General features: G+C 46.2%; 1 protein-coding gene across 2 annotated transcripts in view; it reads right to left on the reverse strand.

The window, feature by feature from the left end:
- The window catches only part of LOC139267485 (dynein axonemal heavy chain 8-like), a 2569686-nt gene that overhangs the window by 284426 nt on the left and 2259745 nt on the right, over nucleotides 1-25515 (reverse strand). For both annotated transcript variants that reach the window (XM_070885867.1, XM_070885866.1), the window contains one exon: nucleotides 13513-13680. In XM_070885867.1, coding sequence (XP_070741968.1) covers nucleotides 13513-13680 — 168 coding nt within the window. The remainder of the gene's footprint in view (nucleotides 1-13512; nucleotides 13681-25515) is intronic.

The following is a 25515-nucleotide window of genomic DNA, read 5'->3' on the forward strand; positions in this document are numbered from 1 at the left end:
CCCGACTAAGTGCCGTCCAAACGACAGCCGATGACCACCGAGAGACCGGGCGGTACTTTGCCAGCAAGATTCCGCAAAAACAGATGGCAGTACAGCCCGGTGGAAAAATGACGGCTTATGCCGTCAATCTGGGCGACAGCGGGCGGGAGCTCTCAATCTCGGCGGTAAATGCTATCCTTGCCAAAGTACCGTCAAGGATTGAGTCAGGCCCAGGGAGTGGGAACACCGAAAAATAAAAATCTTCACAAAAAGAAAATCACCGGAACACCTTCAGCGGACCCCAGACAGATAAAACGCTGAAAGGAAAAAAAGAAAAATATGATCACTAACCGTTTTTGTAGGTCTTCTTCCTTATTGTCGGGGCTAGTCCTGCCTCCATGCAGCGGTCCTTCCCTTGCTGCTGCCGACACCCGCCCGCACCAATATGCCAGCTCGGCAGGAGGGAGGTCACTTACATGACTTGGCTGCCAGAGCTCCCTTCCCACTGGATGCAGACCTGGCGGAATCTGTCACCGAGGGGAGAGCGGCTACAAAAATGCCACCAATTTCGGGCCCTTGATGTTTACCACAAAAAGCAAGGGACCTAGCACTGACCCCTGTGGAACCCCACTGGTAACAGCCTTCCACCCATCGACCATTACCTTTTGCTTTCTGCCTCTGAGCCAATTTTGGATCCAACTTGCCACTTTGCCCTGGATCCCATGGGCTTTTACTTTCGTGAGCAATCTGCCATTTGGGACCTTATCAAAAGCCTTGCTAAAATCCATATGCACTTCATCATGCACTACCCTCATCGACACTCCTGGTTACCTTCTCAAAAAATTCAATCAAGTTAGTCAGACACGACCTTCCCTCATCAAATCCATGCTGACTGTCCCTTATTAACCCGTGTCTTTCTAAATGTAGATTTATCCTGTCCTTCAGGATTTTTTCCAATAATTTTCCCACTACTGAGGGTAGGTGGACTGGCCTGTAATTACTCGGTCTAAGCCTTTCTCCCTTCTTAAACAAAGGTACCATATTAGCAGTCCTACAGTTCTCTGGTGCATACCTGAAGCCAGAGAGGATTGGAAAATGATCGTCAATGCCTCTGCTATTTCCTCTTTTGCTTTGCTTAATAGCTTGGGAAACATGTCATCCGGGTTTGGGGACTTATCCACTTTCAAAGCTGCTAAACCCCTTAATACCTCCACTCTCAGTATGCTTATTTCATCTAATATTTCACACTCCTCCTCGATAGCAGTGTCTGCATCACCCCTCTCTTTTGTGAAAACTTGTATATACTCTGTACAGCCACCAGAGGTCTCATCCCCTGGAGTTCCAAGGGATCCCATAATCCCTTGGGAGCACAGGTATTTAAGGAGGCCTCACAGGTTGGAGAGACACTCTGGAGACCTGCAATAAAAGACTAAGGTCACGCTTTACTTTAGGCTCACAGTATTCAGTCTGACTCTTTCTTCATACATAACAACTGGCAACGAGATACAGATGAAGAACCCAAAGATACAGAGAACAGTGGGCGTCCTGGAGAAATTCTTGGAGGGAGATGATTGGGAAATATTTGTGGAGCGTATCGACCAATACTTTGGAGCCAATGAGCTGGATGGAGAGGAGAACGCTGCCAAACGAAGGGCGATTCTCTTCACCGTCTGCGGGGCACCAACGTATGGCCTCATGAAGAATCTGCTTGCTCCAGCGAAACCCACGGAGAAATCATACGATGATTTGTGCACACTGGTCCGGGAGCATTTGAACCCGAAGGAAAGCGTTCTGATGGCGAAGTACCGGTTCTACACCTACAAAAGATCTGAAGGCCAGGAAGTAGTGAGTTATGTCGCTGAGCTAAGACACCTTGCAGGACATTGCGAAATTGAAGGACATTTGGAGCACAAGCTCAGAGACTTTTTCGTACTTGGCATTGGCCACAAAACTATACTTCGCAAACGTTTGACTGTAGAGATCCCAATCTTGAGTAAGGTCATAGCGATAGCCCAGGCGTTCATTGCCACCAGTGACAATACGAAGCAAATCTCTCCGCACACAAATGCTGCTACAAGTACTGTCAACAAAGCGATGCCTACTCCTGCACCTATTTTCTATGTTTCTATGTTTCTATGTTTCTATGTTTCAAATCGCAATGTACAGGACAGGTCACACATGCCTGCAGCTGCACGTCCGCAGATGTCTCAGAGTCCACCATCAAGGGTGATGAATGCAAGACCATTAACACCTTGTTGGCACTGCGACGGTGATCATCATTTCTATTTATGCCGCCTCAAAGGGTACATTTGCAAGGGCTGTGGAACAATGGGACACCTCCAACGTATGTGCAGACGAGCTGCAAATCCTGTTAATCCTGCAAACCACCACGTTGCAGAGGAGGACAGATCCATGGCGGATCATGATGAACCAGAGCCTCAGACCGAGGAGGCAGAGGTATACGGGGTGCACACATTTACCACAAAGTGTCCCCCGATAATGCTGACATTAAATTAAATGGACTCCCAGTATCAATGGAGCTGGACATGGGCACGAGCTAGTCCATCATGAGCAAAAAGACTTCCGATAAACTGTGGAGCAGCAAGGCCTCAAGGCCAGTCTTAACTGCAATTCGCACGAAACTAAGAACTTATGCAAAGGAATTGATTCCCGTAATCGGCAGTGCTACTGTAAAGGTCTCCTACGATGGAACACTGAACAAGCTATCACTGTGCGTGGTACCGGGCGATGGTCCCACGCTGCTCGGCAGGAGCTGACTGGAAAGATACGCTGGAACTACGACGACATCCGAGCGCTATCGCCCGCTGACGACACTTCATGTGCCCAGGTATTAAACAAGTACCCTTCGGTGTTTGAACCAGGCATCGGGAAATTCCAAGGAGCAAAAGTGCAGATCCACCTAATTGCGGGAGCGCGACCCATTCATCACAAGGCGAGAGCAGTACCGTACATGATGAGAGAAAGGGTAGAGATCGAGCTAGACTGGCTGCAAAGAGAGGGTATCATTTCACCGATCAAATTCAATGAGTGGGCCAGTCCAATTTTCCGAGTCCTCAAGGGAGACGGCACCGTCAGAATCTATGCCGATTACAAAGTAACTATCAATTGTTTCTCCATGCAGGACCAATATCCACTACCAAAGACCGACGACCTCTTTGCAACGCTGGCAGGAGGAAAAACGTGGCTTGAGCAGTGGTGCAACAGGGAGGGATTCAAATTCCTGGGGCATTGGAACCGGTTCTGGGGGAGGTGGGACCAGTACAAACCGGACGGTCTGCACCTGGGCAGGACCGGAACCAATGTCCTAGGGGGAGTGTTTGCTAGTGCTGTTGGGGAGGATTTAAACTGATATGGCAGGGGGATGGGAACCAATGCAGGGAGACAGAGGGAAACAAAAAGGAGGCTAAAGCAAAAGACAGAAAGGAGATGAGGAAAGGTGGAGGGCAGAGAAACCCAAGGCAAAGAACAAAAAGGGCCACTGTACAGCAAAATTCTAAAAGGACAAAGGGTGTTAAAAGAACAAGCCTGAAGGCTTTGTGTCTTAATGCAAGGAGTATCCGCAATAAAGTGGATGAATTAACTGTGCAAATAGATGTTAACAAATATGATGTGATTGGGATTACGGAGACGTGGCTCCAGGATGATCAGGGCTGGGAACTCAACATCCAGGGGTATTCAACATTCAGGAAAGATAGAATAAAAGGAAAAGGAGGTGGAGTAGCATTACTGGTTAAGGAGCAAATTAAGGCAATAGTTCGGAAGGACATTAGCTTGGATGATGTGGAATCTATATGGGTAGAGCTGCAGAATACCAAAGGACAAAAAACGTTAGTGGGAGTTGTGTACAGACCTCCAAACAGTAGTAGTGATGTTGGGGAGGGCATCAAACATGAAATTAGGGGTGCGTGCAATAAAGGTGCAGCAGTTATAATGGGTGACTTTAATATGCACATAGATTGGGTTAACCAAACTGGAAGCAATACGGTAGAGGAGGATTTCCTGGAGTGCATAAGGGATGGTTTTTTAGACCAATATGTCGAGGAACCAACTAGGGGGGAGGCCATCTTAGACTGGGTGTTGTGTAATGAGAGAGGATTAATTAGCAATCTCGTTGTGCGAGGCCCCTTGGGGAAGAGTGACCATAATATGGTGGAATTCTGCATTAGGATGGAGAATGAAACAGTTAATTCAAGAGACCATGGTCCAGAACTTAAAAAAGGGTAACTTTGAAGGTATGAGGCGTGAATTGGCTAGGATAGATTGGCGAATGATACTGAAGGGGTTGACTGTAGATGGGCAATGGCAGACATTTAGAGACCGCATGGATGAACCACAACAATTGTACATTCCTGTTTGTCGTAAAAATGAAAAAGGGAAGGTGGCTCAACCGTGGCTATCAAGGGAAATCAGGGATAGCATTAAAGCCAAGGAAGTGGCATACAAATTGGCCAGAAATAGCAGAGAACCCGGGGACTGGGAGAAATTTAGAACTCAGCAGAGGAGGACAAAGGGTTTGATTAGGGCAGGGAAAATGGAGTACGAGAAGAAGCTTGCAGGGAACATTAAGACGGATTGCAAAAGTTTCTATAGATATGTAAAGAGAAAAAGGTTAGTAAAGACAAACGTAGGTCCCCTGCAGTCAGAATCAGGGGAAGTCATAACGGGGAACAAAGAAATGGCGGACCAATTGAACAAGTACTTTGGTTCGGTATTCACTGAGGAGGACACAAACAACCTTCCGGATATAAAAGGGGTCAGAGGGTCTAGTAAGGAGGAGGAACTGAGGGAAATCCTTATTAGTCGGGAAATTGTGTTGGGGAAATTGATGGGATTGAAGGCCGATAAATCCCCAGGGCCTGATGGACTGCATCCCAGAGTACTTAAGGAGGTGGCCTTGGAAATAGTGGATGCATTGACAGTCATTTTCCAACATTCCATTGACTCTGGATCAGTTCCTATGGAGTGGAGGGTAGCCAATGTAACCCCACTTTTTAAAAAAGGAGGGAGAGAGAAAACAGGGAATTACAGACCGGTCAGCCTGACATCGGTAGTGGGTAAAATGATGGAATCAATTATTAAGGATGTCATAGCAGTGCATTTGGAAAGAGGTAATATGATAGGTCCAAGTCAGCATGGATTTGTGAAAGGGAAATCATGCTTGACAAATCTTCTGGAATTTTTTGAGGATGTTTCCAGTAGAGTGGACAAGGGAGAACCAGTTGTTGTGGTATATTTGGACTTTCAGAAGGCTTTCGACAAGGTCCCACACAAGAGATTAATGTGCAAAGTTAAAACACATGGGATTGGGGGTAGTGTGCTGACATGGATTGAGAACTGGTTGTCAGACAGGAAGCAAAGAGTAGGAGTAAATGGGGACTTTTCAGAATGGCAGGCAGTGACTAGTGGGGTACCGCAAGGTTCTGTGCTGGGGCCCCAGCTGTTTACACTGTACATTAATGATTTAGATGAGGGGATTAAATGTAGTATCTCCAAATTTGCGGATGACACTAAGTTGGGTGGCAGTGTGAGCTGCAAGGAGGATTCTATGAGGCTGCAGAGCGACTTGGATAGGTTAGGTTAGTGGGCAAATGCATGGCAGATGAAGTATAATGTGGATAAATGTGAGGTTATCCACTTTGGTGGTAAAAACAGAGAGACAGACTATTATCTGAATGGTGACAGATTAGGAAAAGGGCAGGTGCAAAGAGACCTGGGTGTCATGGTACATCAGTCATGGTACAGCAGGCGGTTAAGAAAGCAAATGGCATGTTGGCCTTCATATCGAGGGGATTTGAGTACAAGGGCAGGGAGGTGTTGCTACAATTGTACAGGGCCTTGGTGAGGCCACACCTGGAGTATTGTGTACAGTTTTGGTCTCCTAACCTGAGGAAGGACATTCTTGCTATTGAGGGAGTGCAGCGAAGGTTCACCAGACTGATTCCCGGGATGGCGGGACTGACCTATCAAGAAAGACTGGATCAACTGGGCTTGTATTCACTGGAGTTCAGAAGAATGAGAGGGGACCTCATAGAAACGTTTAAAATTCTGACGGGGTTAGACAGGTTAGATGCAGGAAGAATGTTCCCAATGTTGGGGAAGTCCAGAACCAGGGGACACAGTCTAAGGATAAGGGGGAAGCCATTTAGGACCGAGATGAGGAGGAATTTCTTCACCCAGAGAGTGGTGAACCTGTGGAATTCTCTACCACAGAAAGTTGTTGAGGCCAATTCACTAAATATATTCAAAAAGGAGTTAGATGAAGTCCTTACTACTAGGGGAATCAAGGGGTATGGTGAGAAAGCAGGAATGGGGTACTGAAGTTGCATGTTCAGCCATGAACTCATTGAATGGCGGTGCAGGCTAGAAGGGCCGAATGGCCTACTCCTGCACCTATTTTCTATGTTTCTATGTTTCTATGTTTCACGAAGCTGGATTTTACTTCAGCCTACATAGAAACATGGAAACATAGAAAATAGGTGCAGGCGTAGGCCATTCGGCCCTTCGAGCCTGCACCACCATTCAATAAGATCATGGCTGATCATTCCCTCAGTACCCCTTTCCTGCTTTCTCTCCATACCCCTTGATCCCTTTAGCCGTAAGGGCTATATCTAACTCCCTCTTGAATATATCCAATGAACTGGCATCAACAGCTTTCTGCGGTTGGGAATTCCACAGGTTAACACCTCTCTGAGTGAAGAAGTTTCTCCTCATCTCAGTCCTAAATGGCCTACCCCTTATCCTAAGACTGTGTCCCGTGGTTCTGGACTTACCCAACATCGGGAACATTCTTCCCGCATCTAACCTGTCCAGTCCCGTCAGAATCTTATAAGTTTCTATGCGATCCACTCTCATCCTTCTAAACTCCAGTTGATCCAGTTTCTCCTCATATGTCAGGAGACATGACGCAGGAGCTGGAGGAATTATCAAAGTGCCTCACCTGCATCAACACGCACAAAGGTCTCTTCATTTATAACAGATGCCCGTTTGGAATTCGATCAGCGGCGGCGGTATTCCAAAGAAACATGGAAAGCTTACTGAAGTCGGTCCTGCGCACCATGATCTTCCAGGACGACATCTTGGTCACAGGTTGGGATACAGTCGAGCATCTGCAGAACCTGTAGGAGGTTCTTCGTCAACTCAACCGCGTAGGGCTCAGGTTAAAACGCTCGAAGTGCATTTTCCTGGCACCTGAAGTAGAGTTCCTGGGGAGGAGGATCGCGGCGGATAGCATCAGGCCCACCAATTCGAAGACGGAGGCAATCGAGAACGCAGCGAGGCCACAGAACGTGACGGAGCTGCGGTCGTTTCTCGGACTCCTGAATTACTTTGGTAACTTCTTACCAGGTCTCAGCACACTGTTAGAACCACTGCACGCCTTACTGCGTAAAGGGGATGAATGGGTATGGGGCAAAAGACAAGAAAATGCCTTTGTAAAAGCGAGAAAATTGTTATGCTCAAACAAATTGCTTGTGTTGTATGATCCATGTAAGCGTTTGGTACTAGCATGTGATGTGTCATCATATGGCGTCGGGTGTGTATTGCAACAAGCTAATGATGTGGGGAAATTGCAACCGGTTGCTTATGCATCCAGGAGTCTGTCTAAGGCTGAGAGAGCCTACAGCATGATTAAAAAAGAAGCGTTAGCGTGTGTCTGTGGGATAAAAAAAATGCATCAATATCTGTTTGGGCTAAAATTTGAATTGGAAACTGACCATAAGCCATTAATATCCCTGTTTTCCGAAAGTAAGGGGATAAATACTAATGCATCGGCCCGCATCCAGAGATGGGCGCTCACGTTGTCCGCATACAACTACGCCATCCGCCACAGACCAAGCACAGAAAACTGTGCCGATGCTCTCAGTAGGCTGCCATTGCCCACCACGAGGGTGGAAATGGCGCAGCCCGCAGATTTGGTCATGGCTATGCAAGCATTTGAGAATGAGCAATCACCAGTCATAGCCCTGCAGATTAAAACCTGGACCCCTTATTGTCCCTAGTTAAAAGCTGTGTGCTTCACGGGAGCTGATCCAGTGTCCCAGTGGAAAGGCAGGAAGCGATAAAGCCGTTACAGCGGCACAAAGATGAAATGTCAATACAAGCAGACTGCTTTCTGTGGAGTAATCGGGTCGTGGTTCCCAAGAAGGGCAGAAACACCTTCATCAGTGATCTCCACAGTACCCATCCAGGCATCGTAATGATGAAAGCGATAGCCAGATCCCATGTGTGGTGGCCCGGTATCAATGCGACTTAGAGTCCTGTGTGCACAAATGTCACACATGCTGGCGGTTAAGCAATGCACCCAGGGAGGCACCACTAAGTTTATGATCTTGGCCCTCCAAACTGTGGTCTTGGGTCCACGTCGACTATGCAGGCCTGTTCTTGGGTAAAATGTTCCTTGTGGTTGTAGACGCGTACTCCAAATGGATTGAATGTGAGATAATGTTGGCAAGCACATTCGCTGCCACTACTGAAAGCCTGCGGACCATGTTTGCCACATACGGCTTACCCAATATCCTGGTGAGCGACAACGGGCCACATTTTACCAGTGTTGATTTCAAAGAATTCATGACCCGTAACGGGATCAAACATGTTGCATCTTCCCCGTTTAAACCAGCGTTCAATGGTCAGGCAGAGAGAGCAGTGCAAACCATCAAACAGGGTTTGAAGAGGGTCACGGAAGGCTCACTGCAGACTCGCCTATCCCGAGTCCTGCTTAGCTACTGCATGAGACCCCATTCGCTCACTGGGATCCCACCTGCTGAACTGCTCATGAAAAGAGCACTTCAGACCAGGCTCTCATTAATTCACCCCGATCTACATAAACAGGTAGAGAGCAGGCGAAGCCAACAAAGTCAATATCATGACAGCGCAAATGTGTCACAAGAGATTGAAATCAACGATCCTGTATTGGTATTGATTTATGGACAAGGTCCCAAGTGGCTTCTCGGCACTGTTGTGGCCAATGAGGAGAGCAGGGTGTTTAGGATCAAACTTTCAAATGGACTCATTCACCGGAAACACTTGGACCAAATCAAACTCAGATATCCTGAGCAACCCACTTTCGACCCTACCTTCTTTGACCCCCCCAACACACACACACACCAGTGGCAACCGGCACCACGATTGACCACGAAGCAGAACCCATCATCCACAGCAGCCCAGCAGGACTCACCACACCAGGCAGCCCAGCAAGGCCAGCTGCACAGCAGTTCAACGATCGCCCAACAGATGCCTCACCAATACCAGCGATTGCCCCGAGAGGATCAACCAGGGCAAGAAGGGCCCCAGATCGACTCGCCTTGTAAATAGTTACACTGTTGACTTTGCGGGGCCGGGGGCAGTTGTTATATATATAAACTTGTATATACCCTGTAGTGCCACCAGAGGGCTCACCCCTGGAGTCCCAAGGGATCCTATAATCCCTCGGGAGCACAGGTATTTAAGGAGGCCTCACAGGTTGGAAAGGCACTCTGGAGACCTGCAATAAAAGACTAAGGTCACACTTTACTTTGAGCTCACAATATTCAGTCGGACTCTTTCTTCATACATAACACATACCTACATAGAAATCTACAGCGCAGAAGGAAGCCATTTCTTAGCTACGAGGACATATTGGATAGGCTGGGTTTGGTCTCTTTGGAACAGAGGAGGCTGAGAGAAGATCTCATTGAGGTGTATAAAATTTTGAGGGGCCTGGATATGGTGGATAGCAAGGGACTATATCACTTGGTGGAGGGGTCAATTATGAGGGAGCATAGTTTTAAGGTGATTGGTGGAAGGTTCAGAGGACATTTGAGGGGAAGCTCCTTTACACAGAGGGTTGTGGGGGTCTGGAACTCACTGCCTGGAAGGGTGGTAGAGGCAGAAACCCTCACCACATTTAAAAAGTGCTTGAATGGGCACCTGCAGGGCTACGGCCCCCGAGCTGGTAAGTGGGATTAGACTGGATAAATTTAAGACAGAGATAGACAGTCTCTTAACCAATAAGGGAATAACTGTTATGGAGAGCGAGCAGAGAAGTGGACTTGAGTCCATGATCGGATCACCCATGATCGTATTAAATGGCGGAGCAGGCTCGAGGGGTCGTATGGCTTACTCCTGCTCCTATTTCTTATGTTCTTATATTCTTATGTCCCTCGAATCCAGGGGGTTCTAGATTTGTTAGTCTCATCCTTTTTCTTTATGGGCACATATTTGCCCTAAACCCTCTGGATCTCCTCCTTGAATGCCTCCCACTGCTCTGACACTGATTTACCTTCAAGTAGCTGTTTCCAGTCCACTATGGCTAAATCACCTCTCAGCTTAGCAAAGTTGGCTTTTCCCCAATTTAGAACTTTTATTCCTTGTCCTTTTCCATAACTACATTAAATATAACTGAATTATGGTCACTAACACCTAAATGCTCTCCCACTGATACCCGTGCCACCTGCCCAGCTTCATTCCCTAAAAGTAAATCCAGAACCGTCCCCTCCTGTGTTGGGCTTGCTACATACTGGCTAAAAAAGTTCTCTTGAATGCATTTTATGAATAATGCACCCTCTATACCCTTCACACTAATTTTATCTCAGTTAATATTAGGATGGTTGAAATCCCCTACTATTACTGTCCTGTAGTATTTTCACTTCTCAGAAATGTACCGACATATTTGCTCTTCTATCTCCTTCTCACTGTTTGGGCGTCTATTATACATGCCCAGCAGTTTGATCGGCCCTTTTTTGTTTTTCAGTTAGACCCATATGGCCTCATTTGATGATCCCTCTAACACATCATCCCTCCCTACAGTTGTAATAGTTTCTTTAATCAATACCACGACCCCCCTCCCCTCCCTTTTTACCCCCTCTCTATCCTGTTTGAAAATCCTGTTACCAGGGATGTTGAGCTACCATACCTGCCCCTCTTTAAGCCATGTCTCTGTAATAGCTATAATGTCATGCTCCCAAGTGTCGACCTGTGCTCTCAGCTCATCTGCCTTATTCGCTATACTCCTTGCATTGAAGTATATACCATTTAGTACAGCAAGACCTCCTTGTTGAATATTTCCTATCCCTTGTTTCCTCTGTCCTTCAAATTCACTTTCTACATTCTTGCTTTCCAATTGCAGCTTTACTTCCTTCCCTGCTGAATCTATTCTCAGATTCCCATCCCTCTGCCAAACTAGAGAACACTGAGAACCCACCACACTCACCTGGCATGAAACCCGGAGGACGGCAAACTCGTCAAAAGGTTGGTAACATTAAATGCTTGCTTTTAACCCTCTTAAATAGCATTAAACTATCTGTTAAGTACTTTAATTAACTAACCCACCGGTTGGTGTCGGGTCTGTGATCGGCATGCAGACTCGACAGTTGAAAAACTTACAAAGAGGTGGGTTCAGAGCGGGATCCCATCCTGCTGCCAATCAGGACCATTTTGACAGCAGCCCCACCTTCAAACCCACTCTCACAGGGCTGGGAAGATTCCGGTGGGGGGGTGGGGGCTGATAAGATTTTAGTTTCATGTCACATCCAAAAGATGGCATCTCTGACAATGAGGTATTCACTCAGTGCTGCACTGAAATTATCTGCCTGGATTATGTGCTCAAGTCTCTGGAGAGGGCTTTCAAACCAAAACCTTCTCATGCAGAGGCAAGAATGGTACTATTAATCCAAGACTAGAAGTTTGTCCAATGCATTGCTTCCTGTATCTTGTATCAAAATTCAACTTGCCCATCACCTCACCTTTGCTGACCTATGGTGGCATTTGGTCCCTTAATGCTTCAAATTAAAAAAATCTCATCCTTGTGTTTAAATCCCTTCATGGTGTTGCCCTTTCCTATTCATGTAACCTTTTCTAGTGCTGCAACTCCGTCAGCTGAACTCTCCATTCTACTGGCCTCCTCCCTCTGTCCCAACATTGGTAGCTCGCCCACCAAGCTAAACATTCCCTAAGGATCCTCCTGCCCTAGCCTGAACTTGCATCTAGTTTCTCTCCTATCTCCCTCATGCCCTCACCAAGTTCATCTTGTCCATGAGAGCCACCTTCTGCTCCCTCGATTCTATTCCCACAAAATTGCTGACCGCCCAACTTTGCTTTATGGTCTTCATGCTAGCTGACATTGTAAATGGTATACTCTCCTCTGCTACTGTCTGGCTCCCTTTCAAAATGTCTGTAATCAACCCCTCCTCAAAAACCCTCCTTGAAAATTACTGCCCCATCACCAACCCCACTTTCATCTTCAAAATTGTGCCCATCTTTCCTGCAACTCCATCTTTGAATCTTTCCAATCCGTTTTCCACCCCTGTGACAGCACTGAAACGGCCCTAATTAGATGACATCCTTTGTGACTGTGGCCATCGTACACGATCCGTCCTCATAGGTCTTGACCTGTCTACAGCCTCTGACATGGTTGACCACGCCATCCTCAAATAACTCAAAAAGCAGTGGAAAAACTGATTTCTCTTGTTAAACACTGACAAGCTGACACATGGGTTGAAATTGTTGGTTGATTTGAACATAGGGCAAACTTTGGGTGAGCAGTGAGAGCAGAAGTCCACCGCTGCGATTTTCAGACCAAAACCGCTTCAATCCCGTTGGTTGAAAATCAGGATCTGTCAGTTTAAAAACCTGGCTCTGGTCAGGTTTGTATCCGCAAGTCACTCATAGCTAACACCCCCAGCAATGAAGCACTGACCATGCTCGACCAGCTCTGTTAGGCGGGCCACATTATCCGCATGCCCGACACCTTAAGCAAGCGCTCTACTCGGAACTCCTACACGGCAAGTGAGTCCCAGGTGGACAGAGGAAACGTTTCAAGGACACCCTCAAAGATTCCTTGATCAAGTGCAACATCTCCACCGTCACCTGGAAATCCCTGGCCCAAGACCGCCCAAAATGTAGGAAGAGCATCCGGGAGGGTGCTGAGCACTTCGAGTCTCGTCGCCGAGAGCATGCAGAAAACAAGCGCAGACTGCGGAAGGAGCGTGCAGCAAACCAGACTCCCCACCCACCTTTTCCTTCAACGATTGTCTGCCCCACCTGTGACTGAGACTGTAATTCCCACATTGGACTGTACAGCCACCTGAGAACTCACTTTTAGAGTGGAAGCAAGTCTTCCTCGATTCTGAGGGACTGCCTATGATGATGATATCTATAAATTAAACCATTGCATCAATTCAAAATTAAATTTGGAATTCTGAGAAATTATACTTTTGCAGCAATCAAAATCTAAGTCTTGGGCAACCTATTTATGTTCATAAAAATTCTACAAATGGATTTTAATAATGAATCCATTTATAAAAGATTATTTACTCAGTAGGGATTTCTTTACTCTTTAGAATAGAAACATTCTCCACACAATGATCGGTCCTGAGAGTGGAACCTGTCTGTTTCTGGCATCTCATTGGTGAAATGAGGATTTTGAAAATGAAACATATCACACTCTTCGGAATGAAATAATTGTAATGAGTCATCTCTCACAGCTCAGCACTTACGGTTTACCTGGCAAGACATCAGTATTAAAATAAATTGAGTCACCTTCAAAGACTCCCCCCAGGACGGTTTGAGACAGGGTCTCTCAGGGTCCATGGTGACTGCATCCATTCTTTTTCGGAAGAGAACCAGCACACAGTCGAGAATCCTCATAATCAGGTGAGGTGGTTTGGCTAATTTCCGCACAGTGGAAATATCAGCTGGCTTGATCGTCTGGAAAGCAAAACATAACTTGTTAATGTAAACTTAATAATTACAGGCAGTTTTCCATTACATTATTCAACAACTGTCCAGCACAACGTTGCATCCAATCAAGTTTTATCTTAGAGGTGCAAGAAAAGATAGTTATAGAGATGCAGCGTCTCAGTTGGGGTGTGGTTTCTCAGGGTTATGTGGCTGTGAATCTGAAGTCATGGCCCTCATTGTTTTCAGTGAAGCCACTCTGGGATGCATGGGCAGCTCCCTATCAGTAATTTTACAGAGCACCCTAAAAGATGAGATGGGGATGAAATTTGGAAGACAAATTTAAGCAAGAAAATGTAAAATAAAATATCGGAGGTGCTTTTTATTCACAGAAGGTGCCCATTTTATACAATTAAATATATTTATCAAAAGCAAAAATAGAAAATACTGAAAAAACATAGCAGTCCTGGTGTTAGGAATTACACACGGATAAATAAATGATTTCAATTATATTTACCAAAATCCTAAATCAAACGGAAATGTTTTTAAAATACACATTGGTCATAATATTGCCAAGTATACATTTTTTCACAATAAACTTATGGCCCTCACACTATCGCTCCCTTTTTTATTTTACTTTTTGTTCACCATTTCTTGCAATATTTTTCTTCCTTTCCTGAGGGCACTGCAACAGAACCTAGATGTAAGTACTTAGAAGCACTTAATGCAAATTCAGGCACAAGCTGCTCACAATCTCAGTTTATTAAAATGAATGGTTGGGAAATTGTAAGCAGCTTGTACTTATGATAAGCACTCCTGCCCCAGCAACATTTTATATTCAGACACTGAAGAGAAAAATCTGCCCCTAATTCATACAGTGTTCTTGATGTTGGTCACTCTACAGTACCTTGCCGAAATAGTCATTCATCACGTGTGAGCTCAGGCAGCTTGGCCAGAATCTTAACAATCCTGCGAATGCGGGTTTGGAGGTAGGCCCGCTGTCAAAATGGCCCTGATTGACAGCGGGTTGCGATCTCGCTGTCAATCAGCCTCCATATTAGTTTCTGACCTGTCAGATCTGCTTTCGGATAACAGACCTGACACCAAGCAAGTAATTAACATCATGGCCATTACAGAAAAGTGGTTGCAGGGTGGCCAAGACTGGGAATTAAACATACAGGGGTATCTGACAATTCGGAAGGATAGACAAGAAGGGAAAGGATGTGGGGTAGCTCTGTTAACAAAGGATGATATCAGGGCAGTTGTGAGAGACGATATTGGCTCTAATAAACAAAATGTTGAATCATTGTGGGTGGAGGTTAGAGATAGTAAGGGGAAAAAGTCACTGGTGGGCGTAGTTTATAGGCCCCCAAATAATAACTTCACGGTGGGGCGGACAATAATCAAGGGAATAATAGAGGCATGTGAAAAAGGAATGGCAGTAGTCATGGGGGATTTTAACCTACATATCGATTGGTCAAATCAAATCGCACGGGATAGCCTGGAGGAGGAATTCATAGAATGCATACGGGATTGTTTCTTAGAACAGTATGTTACAGAACCGACAAGGGAGCAAGCTATCTTAGATCTGGTCCTGAGTAATGAGACAGGAATAATAAACTATCTCCTAGTTAAAAGATCCTCTCGGAATGAGTAATCACAGGATGGTTGAATTTGTAATACAGATTGAGGGTGAGGAAGTAGTGTCTCAAACGAGCATACTATGCTTAAACAAAGGGGACTACAGTGGGATGAGGGCAGAGTTAGCTAAAGTAGACTGGGAACATAGACTAAACGGTAGCACAATTGAGGAACTGTGGAGGACTTTTAAGGAGCTCTTTCATAGTGCTCAACAAAAATATATTCCAGTGAAAAAGGGTGGTAAGAGAAGGGATAACCAGCCATGGATAACCAAGGAAATAAAGGAGAGTATCAAATTAAAAACCAATGCGTATAAGGTGGCCAAGGTTAGTGGGAAACTAGAAGATTGGGAAAATTTTAAACGACAGCAAAGAATGACCAAGAAAGCAATAAAGAAGGGGAAGATAGATTACGAAAGTAAACTTGCGCAAAACATAAAAACAGATAGTAAAAGCTTTTACCGATATATAAAAAGGAAAAGAGTGACTAAAGTAAATGTTGGTCCTTTAGAAGATGAGAAGGGGGATTTAGTAATGGGAAATGTGGAAATGGCTGAGACCTTAAACAATTGTTTTGCTTCGGTCTTCACAGTGGAAGACACAAAAACCATGCCAAAAATTGCTGGTCACGGGAAATTGGGAAGGGAGGACCTTGAGACAATCACTATCACTAGGGAGGTAGTGCTGGACAGGCTAATGGTAGACAAGTCCCCTGGTCCTGATGAAATGCATCCCAGGGTATTAAAAGAGATGGCGGAAGTTATAGCAGATGCATTCGTTGTAATCTAGCAAAATTCTCTGGACTCTGGGGAGGTACCAGTGGATTGGAAAGTAGCCAATGTAACGCCTCTGTTTAAAAAAGGGGGCAGATAAATGGCAGGTAACTATAGGCTGGTTAGTTTAACATCTGTAGTGGGGAAAATGCTTGAAGCTATCATTAAGGAAGAAATAGCGAGGCATCTAGATAGGAATAGTGCAATCAAGCAGACGCAACATGGATTCATGAAGGGGAAATCATGTTCAACTAATTTACTGGAATTCTTTGAGGATATAACGAGCATGGTGGATAGAGGTGTACCAATGGATGTGGTGTATTTAGATTTCCAAAAGGCATTCGATAAGGTGCCACACAAAAGGTTACTGCAAAAGATAAAGGTACGCAGAGTCAGCGGAAATGTATTAGCATGGATAGAGAATTGACTGGCTAACAGAAAGCAGAGAGTCGGGATAAATGGGTCTTTTTCAGGTTGGAAATCGGTGGTTACTGGTGTGCCACAGGGATCGGTGCTGGGACCACAACTGTTTACAATATACATAGATGACCTGGAGGAGGGGACAGAGTGCAGTGTAACAAAATTTGCAGATGACACAAAGATTAGTGGGAAAGCGGGTTGTGTAGAGGACACAGAGATGCCGCAAAGAGATTTAGATAGGTTAAGCGAATGGGCTAAGGTTTGGCAGATGGAATACAATGTCAGAAAAATGTGAGGTCATCCACCTTGGAAAAAAAAACAGTAAAAGGGAATATTATTTGAATGGGGAGAAATTACAACATGCTGCGGTGCAGAGGGACCTGGGGGTCCTTGTGCATGAATCCCAAAAAGTTAGTTTGCAGGTACAGCAGTTAATCAGGAAGTGAATGGAATGTTGACCTTCATTGCAAGAGGGATGGAGTACAAAAGCAGAGAGGTCCTGCTGCAACTGTACAGGGTATTGGTGAGGCCGCACCTGGAGTACTGCGTGCAGTTTTGGTCACCTTACTTAAGGAAGGATATACTAGCCTTGGAGGGGGTACAGAGACGATTCACTAGGCTGATTCCGGAGATGAGGGGGTTACCTTATGATGATAGATTGAGTAGACTGGGTCTTTACTCGTTGGAGTTCAGAAGGATGAGGGGTGATCTTATAGAAACATTTAAAATAATGAAACGCATAGACAAGATAGAGGCAGAGAGGTTGTTTCCACTAGTCAGGGAGACTAGAACTAGGGGGCACAGCCTCAAAATACGGGGGAGCCAATTTAAAACCGAGTTGAGAAGGAATTTCTTCTCCCAGAGGGTTGTGAATCTGTGGAATTCTCTGCCCAAGGAAGCAGTTGAGGCTAGCTCATTGAATGTATTCAAATCACAGATAGATAATTTTTTAACCAATAAGGGAATTAAGGGTTATGGGGAGCGGGCAGGTAAGTGGAGTTGAGTCCACGGCCAGATCAGCCATGATCTTTTTAAATGGCGGAGCAGGCTCGAGGGGCTAGATGGCCTACTCCTGTTCCTAACTCTTATGTTCTTATGTTTCGATCATCTGGATGAGTCGGAGAGGAATTTTCCCAGATTTTTTTCCCTAAATTGGCCTGGGTTTTTAATCTGGTTTCTGCCTCTCCCAGGAGATCACATGGCTCCGGTTGGAGTGGAGTGTAGATGTTTTTACTGGTTGGGCTGGGTGCTCTTTGCCTTTCCGTTATTGTTCATGGGTTTGTATGTAACCTTTAGGGCCGCTGACGAAGGGCCGTGCGGCTCTTTGTCGGCCGGCGCAGACACGCTGGGCCGAAATGGCCTTCTTGTGCGCTGTAAATTTCTATGTTTCTATGTTTCTAAAAGGTACTTAAATGCTCGTTAAGAGGCTTAAAAGCAGGCACTTACAATTTTACGAAGCTTTTGATGGGTTTGCCGTGCCTTGGAGAACACGCCAGGTAAGTAAATTCGGGTTCTCAGTGACTCTCTATTGCTTTCACTAGTTAACAGCTGCAGAAGTGGTATGAAAGCTACCATTTCACAGATGTTCACTTTCCAATATCAGAAGCTGAAGCCTTCAGGATTTGGAAGAGACTTTTGAGTTGTATGCAGTTTGGACGTGTTTACAGTGAACTCTCTCTTCACTGTCACTTCCTTGGTGCAACCGCTCTCACCATTGATCTTCTTCTTAGGCGGTCCCTCGAATCGAGGAAACGAGGATGACTTTCTTCCATGCCAAAAAGGATGAGTTCACGGGTGTTTCAATGAAGGACCTAATATTCCAGGTCCAGATCTGTATATTGAAGGGTGGTAGATGCCTGTGCGTGGATTTTTTTAACATGTGGTGGCCGTTGCACACTAGCCACCATACGGGCTTGACAGAGCTAGGTTTTGGTCCAGTGGCAAGGATTAACCAAGATGACTGGAGACCAGCTCTGCTGCACGGGCCTAGTGTGTACACATATCACAGTGTGGGCTGGCCCATGCTGCCCCTGGGCCCTTGCCTCTACTGGGCCGATTTGATAGGGCACCTCTGTCATCACAACTTCACTTGTCCTCTATTCCAGCAGCATCGGTACCTTTGAAATAATCTCACCTTGGTCCTTAGAATCCCACCATGACCAGGCCCAACATCAACATCAATAAACACATCAGCATCACTACCAACAACACCAACCTTCTCCGCAACCACATGATGCTGCACATTACACAGGGCACCAGCACCCGACCACATTGCTGCCCAGGAGGCCAGGGATACCTCACCATGGCCACATTTACGTCACCCATACCCAACTCCCTAAAGCATCCCTGCAATGTCCAACCCATTCCTTTCACACTCATCACCATTGTGGTGGGTACCTGTTATATATGTAAACTTGTATTTACTCTGCACAGCCACCAGAGGGCTCATCCCCTGGAGTCTCAAGGGATCCCATAATCTCTTGGGAGCACAGGTATTTAAAGAGGCTTTACAGGTTGGAGAGGCACTCTGGAGACCTGCAATAAAAGACTAAGGTCACACTTTACTTTGAGCTCACAGTGTTCAGTCTGACTCTTTCTCCATACACAACAACTGGCGACGAGATAGATAGCGAATCCAAAGATGCAGAGAACAGTGGGCATCCTGGAGAAATTCTCGGAGGGAGATGATTGGGAAACTTTTGTGGAGCGACTCGACCAATACTTCATGGCCAGCGAGCTAGATAGGGAAGAGAGCGCTGCCAAACAAAGGGCGATCCTCCTCACCGTCTGTGGGGCACCAACGTACGGTCTTATCAAGAATCTGCTCACTCCAGCAAAACCCACGGAGAAATCGCCTGATGATTTGTGCACACTTGTCTGAGAGCATTTGAACCCGAAGGAAAGAGTTCTGATGGCGAGGTACCGGTTCTACATCTACAAAAAGTCTGATGGCCAGGAAGTGGCGAGTTATGTTGGCGAGCTAAGACGCCTTGCAGGATATTGTGAATTTGAAGGACATTTGGAGCACATGCTCAGAGACTTTTTCGTACTTGGCATTGCCCAAGAAACCATACTTCGCAAACTTTTGACTGTAGAGACCCAACGTTGAGTAAGGCCATAGTGATAGCCCAGGCGTTCATCACCACCATGACAATATGAAACAAATCTCTCAGCATGCAAGTGCTGCTACAACTACTGTGAACAAAGTGATGTTGTTTTCGAATCGTAACATACAGGGCAAGTCACACATACCCGCAGCTACACATCCGCAGATGTCTCAGAGTCCACCATCAAGGGTGATGAATGCAAGGCCATTAACATCTTGTTGGCATTGCGGAGGTGATCATCGTTTCCATTCATGTCGATTCAAAGAGTATGTTTGCAAGGGCTGTGGAACAATAGGATACCTCAAATGAGTGTGCAGGTGAGCTGCAAAGCCTGTTAAACCTGCAAAGTACCATGTTGCAGAGGAGGACAGATCCACAGAGGATCACGACGAAGCAGAGCCTCAGATCCAGGAGGCAGAGGTACATGAGGTGCACACATTCACCACGAATTGACCCCGATAATGCTGCATGTTGAACTAAATGGAGTCCCGGTGTCAATGAAGCTGGACACGGGCGCAAGCCAGTCCAAAAAGACTTTCTAAAGGTTGTGGTGCAATAAGGCCTCAAGGCCAGTCTTAACTCCAGTTCGCACAAAACTAAGAACTTGCATGAAAGAATTGATACCTGTAACCGGCAGTGCTACCGTAAAGGTCTCCTGCGATGGAGCGGTGCACAAGCTACCACTCTGGGTGGTACTGGGCGATGGTCCCACGCTGCTCGGCAGGAGCTGGCTGAGAAAGATATGCTGGAACTGGGATGACATCCGAGCGCTATCACCCGCTGACGAGACTTCGTGTGCCCAGGCCTTAAACAAATTTCCTTCGCTGTTCGAACCAGACATCGGAAAATTCCAAGGAGCAAAAGTGCAGATCCACCTAATTCCGGGGCGTGAGCCATCGATCACAAGGCGAGAGCAGTACCGTACATGATGAGAGAAAGGGTAGAGATCGAGCTAGACTGGTTGCAAGGAGAGGGCTTCAACGAATGGGCCAGTCCTATCATCCCAGTCCTCAAGGGAGATGGCACTGTCAGAATCTGTGGCGATTACAAAGTAACTTTCAATCGTTTCTCCCTGCAGGACCAATCACCACGACCAAAGGTTGCCGACCTCTTTGCATCGCTGGCGGGAGCAAAGACGTTCACAAAGCTGTACTTAATGAAGTGGCCCTAGAAATAGTGGATGCATTGATCATTTTCCAATAGTCTATCGACTCTGGATCAGTTCCTATGGACTGAAGGGTAGCTAATGTCACACCACTTTTCAAAAAAGGAGGGAGAGAGAAAATGGGTAATTATAGACTGGTTAGCCTGACATCAGTAGTGGGGAAAATGTTGGAATCAATTATTAAAGATGAAATAGCAGCGAATTTGGAAAGCAGTGACAGGATCGGTCCAAGTCAGCATGGATTTATGAAAGGAAAATCATGCTTGACAAATCTTCTGGAATTTTTTGACGATGTAACTAGTAGAGTGGACAAGGAAGAACCAGTGGATGTGGTGTATTTGAACTTTCAAAAGGCTTTTTACAAGGTCCCACCCAAGAGATTGGTGTGCAAAATTAAAGCAAAGTGTATTGGGGGTAATGTACTGATGTGGATAGAGAACTGGTTGGCAGACAGGAAGCAGAGAGTCGGGATAATGGCAGGCAGTGGGATGCCGCAGGGCTCAGTGCAGGGACCCCAGCTAGTTACAATATAAATTAATGATTTAGATGAAAGAATTGAGTGTAATATCTCCAAGTTTGCAGATGACACTAAGCTGGGTGGCAGTGTGAGGTGTGAGGAGGACGCTAAGAGGCTGCAGGGTGACTTGGATAGGTTAGGTGAGTGGGCAAATGCATGGCAGATGCAGTATAATGTGGATAAATGTGAGGTTATCCACTTTGGAGGCAAAAACACGAAGGCAGAATATTATCTGAAAGGCGGCAGATTAGGAAAAGGGGAGTTGCTACGAGGCCTGAGTGTCATGGTACATCAGTCATTGAAAGTTGGCATGCAGGTACAGCAGGCGGTAAAGAAGACAAATGGTATGTTAGGGGATTTTAGTATAGGAGCAGGGAGGTCTTACTGCAGTTGTACAGGGCCTTGGTGAGGCCTCACCTGGAATATTGTATTCAGTTTTGGTCCCCTAATCTGAGGAAGGATGTTCTTGCTATTGAGGGAGTGCAGCGAAGGTTCACCAGACTGATTCCCGGGATGGCAGGACTGACATATGAGGAGAGACTGGATCAACTGGGCCTGTACTCACTGGAGTTTAGAAGGATGAGAGAGGATCTCATAGAAACATAAAAATTCTGATGGGACTGGACAGGTTAGATGTAGGAATAATGTTCCCGATGTTGGGGAAGTCCAGAACCAGGGGACACAGTTTAAGGATAAGGGGTAAATCATTTAGGACCGAGATGAAGAGAAACTTCTTCACTCAGAGAGTTGTTAACCTCTGGACTTCCCTACCACAGAGCGTTGTTGAAGCCAGCTCATTGGATATATTCAAGAGGGAGTTAGATATGCTCCTTACAGCTAAAGGGATCAAGAGATATGGGGAGAAAGTAGGAAAGGGGAATTGAAGTGAATGATCAGCCATGATTTTATTGAATGGTGGTGCAGGCTCGAAGGGCCGAATGGCCTACACCTGCACCTATTTTCTATGTTTCTATGTTTCTATGGATCTGACTTCAGCCTACTTGACGCAGGAACTGGAGGAATCATCGAAGGCCCTCACCTGCACCAACACGCACAAAGGTCTTTTTGTTTATAAGATGCCCGTTTGGAATCCGATCAGCGGCGGCAATATTCCAGAGAAACATGGAAAGCTTACTGAAGTCAGTCCCGACACTGTGGTCTTCCAGGACGACATCTTGGTAGGAACACAGTCGAGCACCTGAAGAACTGGAGGAGGTTCTTAGTCGGCTCAGGTTAAAACGCTCGAAGTGCGTTTTCTGGCGCATGAAATGGAGTTCCTGAGAAGGAGGATTTCGGTGGACGGCGATGGCGACGGACCTTCGCGAAGACGGAGGCAATCGAGAACGTACCAAGGCCGCAGAACATGACGGAGCAGCAGTTGTTTCTTGGACTCGTGAATTACTTTGGTAACTTCTGACCGGGTCTCAGCACACTGTTGGAACTACAATGTCTTACTACAAAAAGGGGATGAATCGGTTTGGGGCAAAAGCCAAGAAAATGTCTTTGTAAAAGCGAGAAAATTGTTATGCTCAAACAAATTGCCTGCATTGTATGATCTATGTAAGCGTTTGTACTCGCATGTGATGCGTCGTCATATGGCGTCGGGTGTGTATTGCAACAAGCCAATGATTTCGGGAAACTGCTTATGCATCCAGGAGTCTATCTAAGACTGAGAGAGCCTACAGCATGATTGAGAAAGAAGCATTCGCAAGTGTTATGGAGTAAAGAAAATGTATCAATACCTGTTTGGGCTATATTCCTGTTCTCCGAGAGTAAGGGGATAAATACCAACGTATCGGCCTGCATTTTGAGATGGGCGCTCACGTTGTCGGCATACAACTACGCCATCCACCACAGGCCAGGCACAGAGAACTGCGCCGATGCTCGCAGTAGGCTGCCATTGCCCACCACGGGAGGTGGAAATGGCGCAGCCCGCAGATCTAGCCATGGTTATGGAAGCATTTGAGAGTGAGCCATCACCCATCACTGCCCGGCAGATCAAGACCTGGACAAGCCAGGACCCCTTATTATCTCGAGTCAAAAGCTGTGTGCTTCACAGGAGCTGGTTCACTGTTCCAGTGGAAATGTAGGAAGAAATAAAGCCGTTCCAGCGGTGCAAAGATGAAATGTCTATACAGGCAAACTGCCTTCTGTGGGGCAATCGTGTAGTGGTCCCCAAGAATGGCAGAGACACCTTCATCAATGAACTCCACAGTACCCACCCAGGCATCGTAATGATGAAAGCAATAGCCAGATCCCACCAGCCTGGTATCGATGCGGACTTAGAGTCCTGCGTTCACAGATGTAATATATGCTCGCAATTAAGTAATGTACCCAGGGAGGCGCCGCTAAGTTTATGGTCTTGGCCCTCCAAACCATGGTCTAGGGTGCACGTGGACTATGCAGGCCTGTTCTTGGGTAAAATGTTCCTCGTGGTTGTAGACGCATACTCCAAGTGGATTGAATGTGAGATAATGTCAGCTAGCACGTCCGCTGCCACTACTGAAAGCCTATCGCGAGTCCTGCTTAGCTACCGCACGAGGCTCCACTCATTCACTGGGATCCTACCTGCTGAACTGCTCATGAAAAGAGCACTTAAGACAAGGCTCTAGATAGTTCACTCTGATCTACATGAACAGGTAGAGAGCAGGCATCTTCAACAAAGTGCATACCATGATAGTGCAAATGTGTCACGTGACATTGAAATCAATGATCCTGTATTTGTATTAAATTATGGACAAGGTCCCAAGTGGCTTCCTGGCACTGTCGTGGCCAAAGAAGGGAGCAGGGTGTTTTGGGTCAAACTTTCAAATGGACTCATTCACTGGAAACACTTGGACCAAATCAAACTCAGATTCATGGACTATCCTGAGCAACCCACCTTGGACCCTACCGTTTTTGATCCCCCAACATACATACCAGTGGCAACCGGCACCACGGTTGACCACGAAGCAGAACCCATCATCCACAGCAGCCCAGCAGGGCCCAACACACCAGGCAGCCCAGCAAGGCCAGTTGTACAGCAGCCCAGCGATGGCCCAACAAATGATTCAACAACACCAGCTTTTGTACCGAGACGATCAACCAGGGCAAGAAGGGCCCCAGATCGACTCACATTGTAAATAGTTACACTATTGACTTTGGGGGGGCGGGGGCGGAGTGTTGTTATATATGTAAACTTGTATTTACTCTGTACAGCTACCAGAGGGCTCATCCCTGGAGTCTCAAGGGATCCCATAATCCCTTGGGAGCACAGGTATTTAAGGAGGCTTCACAGGTTGGAGAGGCACTCTGGAGACCTGCAATAAAAGACTAAGGTCACACTTTACTTTGAGCTCACCATGTTCAGTCTGACTCTTTCTCCATACACAACAGTACCCTTATGTCTTACCATTTACTACAACTCACTAAGCCACTTCCAAAGGGGCATACAAATCTGTCCAAGAACGCAAAGTGCTGAAAATAAAGATTTCAATGTTTGACAACGCATCAACATTAACTATACATAAATATTGGCTAAAGAACCCAAGTGCCTGTCTTTGTGTTTTGTGAAATGATATGATTGGACAAGGATGAGGGTGAGTGTGAGGGGTGGCTTGTGAGATGGGGATGTGATAATGTAGATAGAGAGGGATTACCTTGCACCTCTACCCATTCCTCTTTCTCTATCTACATTATCAGTTCACCATCTCAGAAGCTACCCCTCACACTCACACTCACCCTTGTCCAATCATACCAACTAACAACACACAAGTGTTGCCACTTGGGTCCATTAGCCAATGTTCATGTGAAGTTTATGTTGCTGCGTTGTCAAACATTGAAATCTTTATTTTGAACACTTTGTGTTTTGGACAGATTTGTGTGCATCTTTGGAAGTGACTTAGTGAGGTGTATTGTATGGTGAGACATCAGGGTACCCCCTATGATGGTGATGAATGTGAAAGGAATGGCTTGGTCACTGCAGGGATGCTTTATGGGACTGGTGTGGTGTGGTGCTCATCATGTGGCAGCCAGGATGTACAGTGTTAAGTGAAGTAAATATGGCCGTGGCGAGGCGATCCCTGGCCTCCTGGCAGCAATCTGGTGTCCTGTGCAGCATTAGTTAATTGTGGAGATTGTTGGTGTTGTCGTTGGTGATGGTCACATGATGAGAGAGGAGGTATTCAGGGGTTTAACAGCTTTGAAAATGGATAAATCCCCAGGCCCGGACGAAATGTATCCCAGGCTGCTAAGTAAAGCAAAA

The sequence above is a fragment of the Pristiophorus japonicus genome, chromosome 7, assembly GCF_044704955.1.
Source record: "Pristiophorus japonicus isolate sPriJap1 chromosome 7, sPriJap1.hap1, whole genome shotgun sequence".
NCBI lineage: Eukaryota > Metazoa > Chordata > Chondrichthyes > Pristiophoridae > Pristiophorus > Pristiophorus japonicus.